The sequence below is a fragment of the Sabethes cyaneus genome, chromosome 3 (genome assembly GCF_943734655.1).
Source record: "Sabethes cyaneus chromosome 3, idSabCyanKW18_F2, whole genome shotgun sequence".
In the NCBI taxonomy this organism is placed as follows: domain Eukaryota; kingdom Metazoa; phylum Arthropoda; class Insecta; order Diptera; family Culicidae; genus Sabethes; species Sabethes cyaneus.
In genome coordinates this window covers 110,834,089-110,845,986 of record NC_071355.1, presented here as the reverse complement: position 1 = coordinate 110,845,986, position 11,898 = coordinate 110,834,089, and the positions used below count along the sequence as shown (strand labels likewise).

Below are 11,898 nucleotides of genomic sequence, written 5' to 3'. Positions count from 1 at the left end.
AAATATTTTATCTGTCTAAATATGGGTGTATATGCAAGAAGTGAGAGTTTTATCTCGTGCCAAAAACTTGAGTACTTGTGGATATAATTCTTTTAAAAACTCGAAATAAAGTGTGAATCATGATTACGTATGACGAGGTGGAACCGCAACCCTACGCTGCTTTTTTGTAAAACTAAAATAAAATTCTTCGCGTAATTTTACGCAAATTCTACGCATAATTTTGAACAAATTATGTCACATAAACTTTTTTCTTATGTCGTTCTCAAGTTATTGCAAATGTAAAATATAAATAATACGTATTAGAGTAGCTTTATAATACGTATTAGAGTAGATTTTTCATTTCAAGTCAGAATTTGTCATTTGTCATTTGTCATTTATTTAAAAATTCATTGGACACAGTGCGGTCTTAATGAATACTAATAATAATAAAAATAATGCTAATAATAATAGTAGAACAAAAACTTAAATACAATTACTCTACACACGAAGAAACACATAACTATTGTCTTTGGGAGAGTCGTCTTCTAAAAGTATCGATGGAGATGTCGAAGTCAAATAATTCGTAGACTGTGTTGAACTGGGCTGCATGTACCTTGTTGGGCTAAATAGACCGTAGTTGACTCTCCTTGCTTCGAGATAGATAAAGTTCCTCGTTCGAAGAGCTCGTTCTGGGGCGTAGAGATTGAGCTGTTCCAATAAAGTTGGGCAATCAATTTGTCCGTTCAAGAGCTTAGCAACGAACACAACTTGGGCGATGTTGCGCCTTTTTGAATGTAAAAATCCTAAATTTGATGCCGGTTGGTCCTTCCCACGATTAATGCAAGCAACAACTAGCAACATGTCGCATTCTATATGTTGCATTTCACATGTTGCTAAAAAATTGTCTAATCTAAAACATACTCGATGCAGTAACGCGCCGCTCCTGTCAAGTCACGTTTTGTGAACCTCATGCACTTTATTTTAAAAAATTATAAAACGTATTGACAGAAGTCTTTGTTTAAATAACCTAAAGAGTTATTTTCGAACGTCATTGTAGAATTTCATATATGAGAGAACCAGTTTTTTTAGTCAATGCTACAACTATGGCATGTATTTTATGGAGAATCTCTCGTTTACTCAAACTTTTATTTTGTTGCTAGATGCTTGAAACTGAAATCTAAAATGGAATCTTATCTCTTATTTTCTCGGGTTATGTTTTGTTTACAAAGTTACATAGTGACAAAATCATAATACAATAAGTCACATAGTTACTGAGAAATAGTTTCTTTTACGCATCATTTGAATAATCGTTTCTTTGGTCGGGTCCTGCCAAAATGAGCAGAAAAGTTGTAACGTTCGTGTTGCACACAACGCACTGCAGCTTAAGCGCCACTCCGGTTTAGGAGGCTGCTGACGCTTTTGAAAGTCCGGCTATGAGACTCTGTAAAACGGGCGGGTTAAAAGTGGCTAAATCACACCGTTCATCTGACTTTTCCTAACAGGGGTTAAACCAATAATTATTCGTACAGACTGATCGATTAATATCTACAAAATCTCCAAAACAAATGAACTAAACGAATCGAGACGACCCGCGAAGCTAAATCAGAGATCTTACCATTCATTAATCCGAAAAACAAACAAAAGTTCGATATCTTTCAGGTGGTTTTCAAACTAACAGGCTGTTTATTGAACGCATCAGCCTACTGGTCCCGGGACAGGGTAAAGCTACTCAACTTAAGGTTGTTAGCCACAACCAGTCTTATTTGCTAGCACTTGCGGTTTTTTGATTTGGTTCTTCCACACAGTTCGACAGCACAGGCCGAACGATCCTGATAACACAGGCAGTAGCGATCAATCAGCTGATCCAGGCAGTCAAGCTGATCCCGATGTAAACGAAGAGCGTATAGCGTTTGCCACCTTAGGGTGAGTGGCAGGCGCCGGTCCGTAGAACGTTCTGAGTGCGCTGAGTGGATCAGTCAATCCTATGACTTATGACAGCTTGTTCGATGGATCCGCTTAGCAGATTGGTCTTCTGCCCAAGCCGGAATAAACACCCCACGTTGAATGGGGAACCCTGTTCAACGTGTACATTCGTTATGCGTATGCCTGATAAGTTATTTTAGTTACCGTAGCACGCAGCTTACCTGCTAGTTGTAAGTTTTACGGGCACGAGTAACTTTTTTTGGTAACTCCTATCCTAGCAGTCGGTCTAAAACTTTAAAAGTTACTTATAAGGCCTAATCTCGCTACTCTAGCTTCTTCTCACCTTAAGCACGAGTGGATTTTGCTAGCAAAGTCCTTGACTTTGTCAACCACCTTGAAATGCACCTTTGAAAATCGCGAACTTTGATACGGAAGAAAAGTTAAGTTTGAAGATCTCCACTCAATTAGCAATGGAGTTGGTCGGATCCCTTATTTATAGCATTTTCGGCATAATAGCAATCGAAATGCTATTATATTTCGCGACAAAGATTAATTCTATCAACCTGTACGATTTATTTCTTGTACCTCATTCGCGATTGTTTGAAGAACAATCTCGAGCGCACACCAGAGATTTAAATCACTCAACCATTAGGCAAAGCGAGATGACCAATTTGAGTGACGCCAATAGTGAGTATGTATCGGCGCGATCGACAGTAACTCTTCTAGTAACCGATAGGTGGCTATGTTCGTAAGTTACGGTGAGCTTTTTATTGCTAGTGTGCAATTATTGTGCGGTTACGTGCAATCTTCACAGGGATGAATTCATGGCTTACAAAGTCTATAGACACGAAAGCTGAAATATACGCGTAAGACTTATTGCAAAAAAAATCTTGACGGCCTTATTTTCTTATGTATTTGATGGCACATCGTGCAACATTCTTAAAAAGGTGCAACGCGATTGAGGGGGCATAGTACCTTTGGCACCATATTTTTTGCCTCATTTCAAATATTTTTTCTCGATAACGCACTAGACGATTCGATTCGAGTTTTTTTTTGCATTCTAAACATTGCACTTTAGACAATTATTAACAATTTTGTTATTATACGGAAACCTCTTTCTCTCTCTCCTATGGCTCCTTGAAAACCTTCATTGAGAAAAAACATGAATTGCGGTACCATACGTACCGAACGCATAACAAAATGACCGACATTCAAACATAAAAGTAAGGTTTTTAGTCGAAACATTTCTAGAAAATACATAAATTGCAATATCGAAAACAGGATAGATCAAACGCTAGATAATTTTGTTAGCTTTGAAACAAAAAAAGAAGCAAGAGAATTGCTTGAGCCGTTCTTGAGATATTTATGATATCGACTTTGAAAACCTGGTTTCGTGATAAACAGCATTGGAGTTTTTATTCGCTGTGCAATCGTTCCAGACATGCGCAGTACAAATAGTTATAACTTTGTCAATTTTCGAAATTCATCCAAACGACTTCAACCTCATATGTTCAAATTGTTAATCTTTCGAATTAATTAATAAAAATCAGAGGGGTTGTGTACAAGACCCGACCGCATATATATGTGACGCAGGACTACGTAAGTGTCTTTGTAGTGATAGTAGCATGTATTCATGCTTGTAATCATTCGATTCTTCATGTATACATGCTACATGCAACATATATACATGTTACATGCGTTGTATGTAACATTTATCAAAGTAGTAACATTGCATACGTTCAATTCTCAAAAGATTGTACATTTGAAAACAATTTAACAAAATCAAGAACACAAACTATTGCTTTCCTGCTACCTTACTGAAATTAAAGATTGTTTTTATTACCCATAGTTCCCCACGTTGAAAGGATTTTACCAATTCAATCCTATTTTATCAACAGCACATCTTTTCACTACACTTCTAATGAAACGGCAAGCATGCGTATTCATACAGAGTCGTATTATAACCGAACACTATAGCTGTAGTACATTTTTCCAACACAGATATCAAATTCGCCGAGGTTTAATCGTCTCGCAGTAAAGAATTTGCGATCTGTTGGGACAACGAACTTGTGTCATTTTTTCTAGCACACTTCCCTAACACAGACATCAAACTGGACTAGGTTTAATCGCGTTCGTAAGAAATCTGTTGGTACGAGGGGGCTTTGTCACTCTCTCTGGCATACTTCCCAAGCAAGGACATCAAAATGGTCTAGGTTCAACCGCGGTGTCAAGAAATCTTGTTGAAATGAGGAAATTTTGTCACTTGTTTTGGCTTACTTCCCAAGCACAGATATCAAATTGGCATAGGTTTAGATCATCGTAAAGAATCTTCCAACCAATCACGAAGCGAGAATTTTAGTAAAATTAGGTTCATTATTTTCAATTTTTCAATAGTTCAACATCAAGAATCCATACTTTTCTTCATTTGGGTCAATTCTTAGAAGATTTTTCAAACGATTGGTGTAAGAATATTGAAAATCTATCGGAAAACCGCTGAGCTATTAGCGCTCAAAACCTTTCATTTTTCGTGACGCTCGCATTTTTCGATTTTTTGGAATGACACCCTATCTCAAAACTTGCCGTAAGACGTAGTCCCACGTTAAAAAAATCAATTTTTTGGAATTGAAAAAGTACTATGCCCCCTTAAACGGATTCGATTTCTTCTTCTTGATCACGGCTTTGGACCGAACACCGAAGGCTTCCCAAGTAACAATCCAATAGCAAATTGGTCTTATGCATTTCTTATAGTAGTTTTATCAGAGCATTGCAAAATCTATCAGGTTTTATAATGTTTTTCCTCAAGTGAATGTTATCTTATTTGATTAACATTCCTGAAGTATGATTGAAGGATACTTGAAGAAACACGCATAAAACTGAAATATCAATAAGTGTAATTCACCTTATAAGTGGTACCTGATAAGTGGATACTTGATTTCTGCTCAAAAACGACGCTCTTTAACACTAGATATACCAGCATTTTAAATATACCTATTTATACCAAAACCAGTCAAAATGACTGGTGGATAAGAAACGGTTGGTGAACGACTGAATAATGTGCAACACAGACCCTATAGTGGTCCTTAGCCTCTTATCCAGCAACTTTTATCTCCACCTCCTCGTGGTAGGGTAACCAACCTGTTTTGGACCTCATCTGCAGCTGTACATAATTTGGACACTTTCATTTGATTTTGCTGTAAGTGTCCAAATTATGTACAGCTACAGATGGGGTCCAAAATAGGTTGATCACCCTACCAGCCGGAATACGAGCAACCTTACCAGAGGTGTGGTAACCAACACTGGTGGAAACTAAAGTCGTATACCGACAGGCAAGGAGGCACTGTCTGGATGGTAAATGGTTGAATAATGCGCTCCAGAACTACCACGAAGTTCCACAGCCTCTTATTTAGCAACTCCTCTCTCTACCTCCCCGTGGTACCATCCGGGATACGTTCCTTAGTGGAAATCGGACAACCGGTGGAAACTAGGGTCGTATGCCGACAGAGAAGGGGGCACTCATGCGAAGGCTGAGTGTAAACTCTCCGCCTGCAAATGACGGATCTCGGTAGAAGCATGTTCGATGAACCTGAAAATACTGAGAACCTGAGCAGAGGGTCCAAAGCCCCTAAAGGAGGATGGTTGAATAGCTGTTATCCATGGCTAAAAGTAAAAACAAGAATGGATAAACCCCTAATCCAAGGTGTCATGCGACCCGTGCCGAGGGATGAATGGTGGGGGGGGGGTTCTATAAATACCCAGCCTCAAACGGAGCCTGTGGAGTACCAGAGCGCCCTCCACAGTAATCAGCCCTTACCGCATCATGAGGGGCTCTGATGCGGCAGACTCTTCTTTCCCCTCAACTCGTGGGATTCTATATGAATAATCAAAATCAAAAAAACTTTACTTCAGTGAGCGCGGACGGATTAGATAATCCGTTCGCAAGAGGTGGTATCCAGTGATCTCCGCCGATGGATACGAGCAGAAGCGCCAGCGTAAGCGGAAAGGGAAGCGGCATACCTGTCGCTCCAACTGCATCTACGCCGGACGCAGCGATGAATGGCAGTGGGAATGGTGCAGAGTCTATTATCGACGTGACATTCGGCAGCCCTGATCTGATAGGAGACTGGAGGGTAGACAATGGCTACACTCACAGTGACCATCAGGCGGTCCGCTATGGTGTTGGTCAGATAACGAGGCGGCAGGCGGCGGGTAGAGCCAACACTCCAACCACCCGTGGGTGGAAGACATCATACTTCGATCCCGAAGTATTTGTGGAAGCGATCCGGAGAGAGTGCGGTGATCGCGATATGCCCGATCCGAACGCTGATCATTTGGTTGAGGTGCTGTCGCGAGCGTGTGACGCCACCATGCCTAGGAAAAGCCGACCTAGGTATGGTAGGTCACCGGTTTACTGGTGGACAGAAGAAATTGCGGAACTCCGCGGAGCCTGCTTTCGTGCAAGGAGAATTATGCAAAGAGCTCGTTCGGACGAGGGCAGAGCAGAATGTCGAGTAGCACTAGTTGCTGCACGCGCAGCGCTTAAGAGTGGGATAATAGCTAGCAAGCGAGCCTGCTTTGAAAGGTTATGTGCCAGTGCCAATGCGAACCCGTGGGGTGATGTCTACAGGATCGTAATGGCAAAGGCCAAGGGCGTGATGGCACCCGCAGAGAGATCGCCAGAGATGCTGGAGCGGATCATTGAGGGCCTCTTTCCGCGCCACGAGCCAAGGCCCTGGCCTCAGGCCGCTGAGTCGTCCCACGGCCGACGTTCCAGTATCTCAGACCATAGCGTAGGATGGTCGGTCTCCGGGCCGAACATCCAAAGTAACGTGGGCGACGGTGGTTTAGAGGTCGGGGAGGAAGTAACGGTTACGAACGAGGAACTCATTGAGATCGCTAAATCCCTAAAGGTGAGCAAGGCACCGGGACCAGACGGAATCTCGAATATGGCCCTTAAAGCGGCTATTCTGGAGGCTCCCGAATTATTCGGGGCAGTAATGAGTAGATGCCTGGAAGCTGGCAACTTCCCGGACAGATGGAAACGACAGAATCTGGTCCTATTGCCGAAGCCGGGAAAACCTCCGGGTATCCCCTCGTCATATAGGCCGATCTGTCTGCTCGATACTGCCGGCAAGGTGCTGGAAAGGGTTATCCTTAACAGACTCGTACAGTACACTGAGGGTACAAACGGTCTGTCAAGGAACCAATTCGGCTTCCGAAAAGGCAAATCTACGGTGGATGCCATCTTGTCTGTCACTAAGACAGCCGAGGTGGCAATCCAGCCCAAGAGGACAGGTATTCGTTATTGCGCAGTTGTCACGCTTGTCGTGAGAAATGCGTTTAATAGCGCTAGCTGGGACTCCATAGCCAACTCGCTTCGGAACGTCCAAGTGCAGGTGTCGCTGTACAGGATCCTGGAAAATTGTTTCCAGAATCGTGTGCTATGCTACAACACGGAGGAGGGTCAGAAGTGCGTTCCAATCACCGCAGGGGTTCCGCAAGGTTCCATACTGGGCCCGGTGTTGTGGAACGTCATGTATGACGAGGTGTTGAAGCTAAAGTTCCCGGTAGGGGTGGTGATTGTCGGCTTTGCGGATGACATCACCCTGGAAGTCTATGGTGAATCTATCAGAGAGGTTGAGTTGACGGCTGCCCACTCTATAAGCATTGTTGAAGACTGGATGCGATCCAGGAAACTGGAGCTAGCGCATCATAAAACGGAGGTTATCGTGGTTAACAACCGCAAGTCGGTACAGCAAGCAAAGATCAGCGTCGGGGACTGCACTATTTCGTCAACGCGGTCCTTAAAACTTCTGGGAGTCATGGTCGACGACAAGCTCAAGTTCGGGAGCCACGTCGACTATGCCTGCAAGAAGGCTTCCACAGCTATTTCGGCATTGTCTCGTATGATGTCTAATAGCTCTGCGGTATATGGCAGCAAACGAAGGCTATTAGCCAACGTGGTCCAGTCTATACTTAGGTATGGCGGACCGGTGTGGTCATCGGCGTTAGGTACCAAAAGCTATCTAGCCAAGCTGGAAAGCACCTATCGTCTCATGTGCTTGAGAGTGGCGAGTGCGTATCGCACAGTTTCACATGACGCAATCTGCGTCCTAGCAGGTATGATGCCTATTGGCATTATTATCAGCGAAGACGTAGAGTGCTTCAACCAACGAGGAACTAGAGGCATACGGAGTACCACAAGATCGGCCTCGATGACCACATGGCAGCGGGCATGGTCTAATTCCACAAAAGGTCGGTGGACACACCGACTTATCCCGGAACTATCTGGGTGGGTCAACAGGCGCCACGGCGAAGTCAACTTCCACCTGACACAGATTCTGTCAGGGCATGGTTGCTTCAGACAGTATCTGCATAATAATATGTTTCATTGATATTTTTCGGTGAAATAAAACCCTTCTTTTCTCGATCTGCGTAACGTTTCTGGCTACTATGCTTCGCCTATCGTCAGACGCCTGGAAATTTTATTTTTGGTCAACTAATTTATACAAATTTTAAACACATTTTTCTTTTCACAAATTTACATTACAAAAACAAATAAAAAGCTTACATTTCCGTCACTCTATTTTTTTACCACATTGCTAATGCTGCGTCCGCTGCCGACGAGTAACCATTGCCTGCTTACTTTGTTCACACTGCCGTAGCTTAGTGACCAGACCGTTATACATTGCGTTGAATGTTCCACATTCACGCTGTAGGTTTACAGTTTTTTCTTCCCCCAGTATCTTTATGTGGAACATCTCCGCGGTTTCTCTGCTCTCCTGGTTCTCGACTCTTTCTAGTATGCGTGTATTATCAAAGTCGAATATGTGTCCGCTCTGGATAGTGTGCTGTGCTAGTCCGGATTTTGCTTCTTTTTTCTTTGCGTCGTTCTTATGTTCAGCTATTCTCGTCTCCAACCGTCTTCCCGTTTGTCCAATGTACACTTTGCCGTCATCTGTACCACATGGTATAGAGTACACTACATTTTTCTGTTTACTTGGTGGGATCGGGTCTTTCAGCTTACTAAACACACGATGCTTGATCTTATCTAGTGGTTTGAAAGCTAGCTCTACATTATGTTTCCTTAGGATTTTGTGCAGTTTCTCACTCAGACCCGGTATATACGCAGAAGAAGCAAACTTAATGTTTTCTTCTGTTTGCTTAGTAATTTCGAGCGTGTTATAAAACTTGTGAACTCTAGCTTTTAGTATTTTTTTAACAAACCACTCGGGATAATGGTTAATTTTTAATATGCTTTTTACAGTTTTGATGGCGCATGGCCGATTTTTTGGATCCGATAATTTAATCGCTCGATCGATTAGCGCTATTGCCGTATTGCATTTGTGTGCGTACGGGCTTTGCGAATGGAAGTCGAGATATTTGCCATCGACTTGTTTCGGCAACCATGACTTTTCCAGCTTACCGTTGTTTCTAGTCAGCATCATGTCCAGGAATTTTATGCTGTTATTCGCCTCCATTTCTATGGTGAATTGCAGCCTGTCGTGAAAACTGTTGAATGTCGCCAGTATTTCGTTGATTTGTTCCTCAGTAGCCACACAGAAGCAGTCGTCCACGTACCGGCGGTATGTTGTTAGATTGATGTTTTTCTTCTCTAATTCAGCTATGCAGTGTTGTTCCAGTTTTTCCATTACCAGGTTTGCAATTACAGGTGATAAAGGTGAACCCATTGGGACCCAGAAACATTGAGAGTATGTAGTACCTTGGTAGACGAAGAAGGTTGAATCTAATACGAGCCTGACTGCTGCTATGAAGCTGCCTTGATCGATGTTGGTATGTTTCCCAATTTCGTTCCATCTTTCATTGATACAAATGATTGCATCTTCGATTGAAATGTTTGCTTCTTCTGCGTATATACCGGGTCTGAGTGAGAAACTGCACAAAATCCTAAGGAAACATAATGTAGAGCTAGCTTTCAAACCACTAGATAAGATCAAGCATCGTGTGTTTAGTAAGCTGAAAGACCCGATCCCACCAAGTAAACAGAAAAATGTAGTGTACTCTATACCATGTGGTACAGATGACGGCAAAGTGTACATTGGACAAACGGGAAGACGGTTGGAGACGAGAATAGCTGAACATAAGAACGACGCAAAGAAAAAAGAAGCAAAATCCGGACTAGCACAGCACACTATCCAGAGCGGACACATATTCGACTTTGATAATACACGCATACTAGAAAGAGTCGAGAACCAGGAGAGCAGAGAAACCGCGGAGATGTTCCACATAAAGATACTGGGGGAAGAAAAAACTGTAAACCTACAGCGTGAATGTGGAACATTCAACGCAATGTATAACGGTCTGGTCACTAAGCTACGGCAGTGTGAACAAAGTAAGCAGGCAATGGTTACTCGTCGGCAGCGGACGCAGCATTAGCAATGTGCTAAGAAAATAGAGTGACGAAAATGTAAGCTTTTTATTTGTTTTTGTAATGTAAATTTGTGAAAAGAAAAATGTGTTTAAAATTTGTATAAATTAGTTGACCAAAAATAAAATTTCCAGGCGTCTGACGATAGGCGAAGCATAGTAGCCAGAAACGTTACGCAGATCGAGAAAAGAAGGGTTTTATTTCACCGAAAAATATCAATGAAACATATTATTAAAATTGTTACGGTGACGGAAAATAAAAAGTAAGTATCTGCATAAGTTCGGGCATGCGGAGTCCCCCGCGTGTCCCGAATGCGTGGATGTTGAGGAAACGGCAGAACATGCTTTCTTCATATGCCCTAGTTTCGCGGGCGCGAGAAGCAGCATGATGGCAGTGAGCGGACAGGACACTACCCCGGATAACTTAGTCCAAAAGATGTGTTCCAGCTCGGACATCTGGGGAGCGGTCAACGCGGCTGCTACCCAGATTGTACTCGAGCTACAAAACCACTGGAGAGCCGATCAACGGCGAATAAACAGCCTAACTACCATAGTCCAGTAGTTATCTAAGCGAGTGCATTAAGCACAATAGCCCCTCCCTGAAGTAATACCGATAAGGTGGTGCCAGGGGGGATTGAGGCTGGAGACTCGAGTAGGGTTTTAGTGGGTCGGGATCCTCACGCCCCATTAGGGGGGTCGGGATACCTAAACCCCACTCCCTGAGGTATCTTCTCAGGTGTCTGATAGTACCGTATCTTCTACGGCGCTCAGCAGATTTCCCAACGCGTAAAAAAAAAAAAAAAAAAGGAGGCACTGTCTTGTCTCGGCACTATACGATAACAGCCCCATCATGAGACTCGGCAGCATAGCCCTAGTAAGGCAAGCTTTTTATATCTAAAATATTACGAAAACTCAAGAAAATTCAACTCGAAACATTTAACATGAACAGGCGATGAAACAAGGATTTGGAATGGATGCTTCCTACCTGGAACGGTAAAACCAAATTTCGTGGATGGCGACAGAATGTTGCTCGTTCAGTTAGAACCGCAAAAGTTCGACATTGTGGCACTACAGGAGATCTGTCGCAAAGGCGGGAAGGTTTGGGGGATCCGTGGCGGCAAGGCCCAATTTTGCCAGAACGATGGAGCAACCAACGAGCTTCGTAGTGATGGGCAGAATGCAGGATCGGGAGAGGATATATGTGTTGAGGATAACAGGTCGCTTCTTCAACTACACCATCATAAACGTGCACTGGCCACACGAAGGTAGACCCGACGACGAGAAAAGAGCGTTCTATGTCCAGCAGGAGGCAACATACGATAGCTGCTCGAGTGCTCGCCACGGGATATCATCGTCATTGGGGACATGAACGATCAGATCGACAGGGAAGCAATGTATAGTGATAACGCCCAGCGATGCATCAACTTTGCAGCTTCCCGAGGCCTGGGGATCAGAAACACATTTTTTCCCCACATAGATCTACGAAGCCACCAGGAGATCACCTGACCAACCAAGATTGAACCTAATCGACCATATTCTCATCGAAGGTTGGGTTTTCTCGAATATCACCAACGTACGCTCCCTACGGGGTACGGATCTCGACTCAGATCA

At 43.3% G+C, this 11,898-nt stretch overlaps 1 protein-coding gene across 1 annotated transcript; it reads right to left on the bottom strand.

The window, feature by feature from the left end:
• Positions 1-8,501: 8,501 nt before the first annotated feature.
• On the bottom strand, positions 8,502-9,590 carry LOC128740008 (uncharacterized). The gene has a single exon (XM_053835518.1). It carries the CDS (start codon positions 9,588-9,590, stop codon positions 8,502-8,504), a length of 1,089 nt encoding a protein of 362 aa, XP_053691493.1.
• Between the last annotated feature and the right edge of the window lie 2,308 nt (positions 9,591-11,898).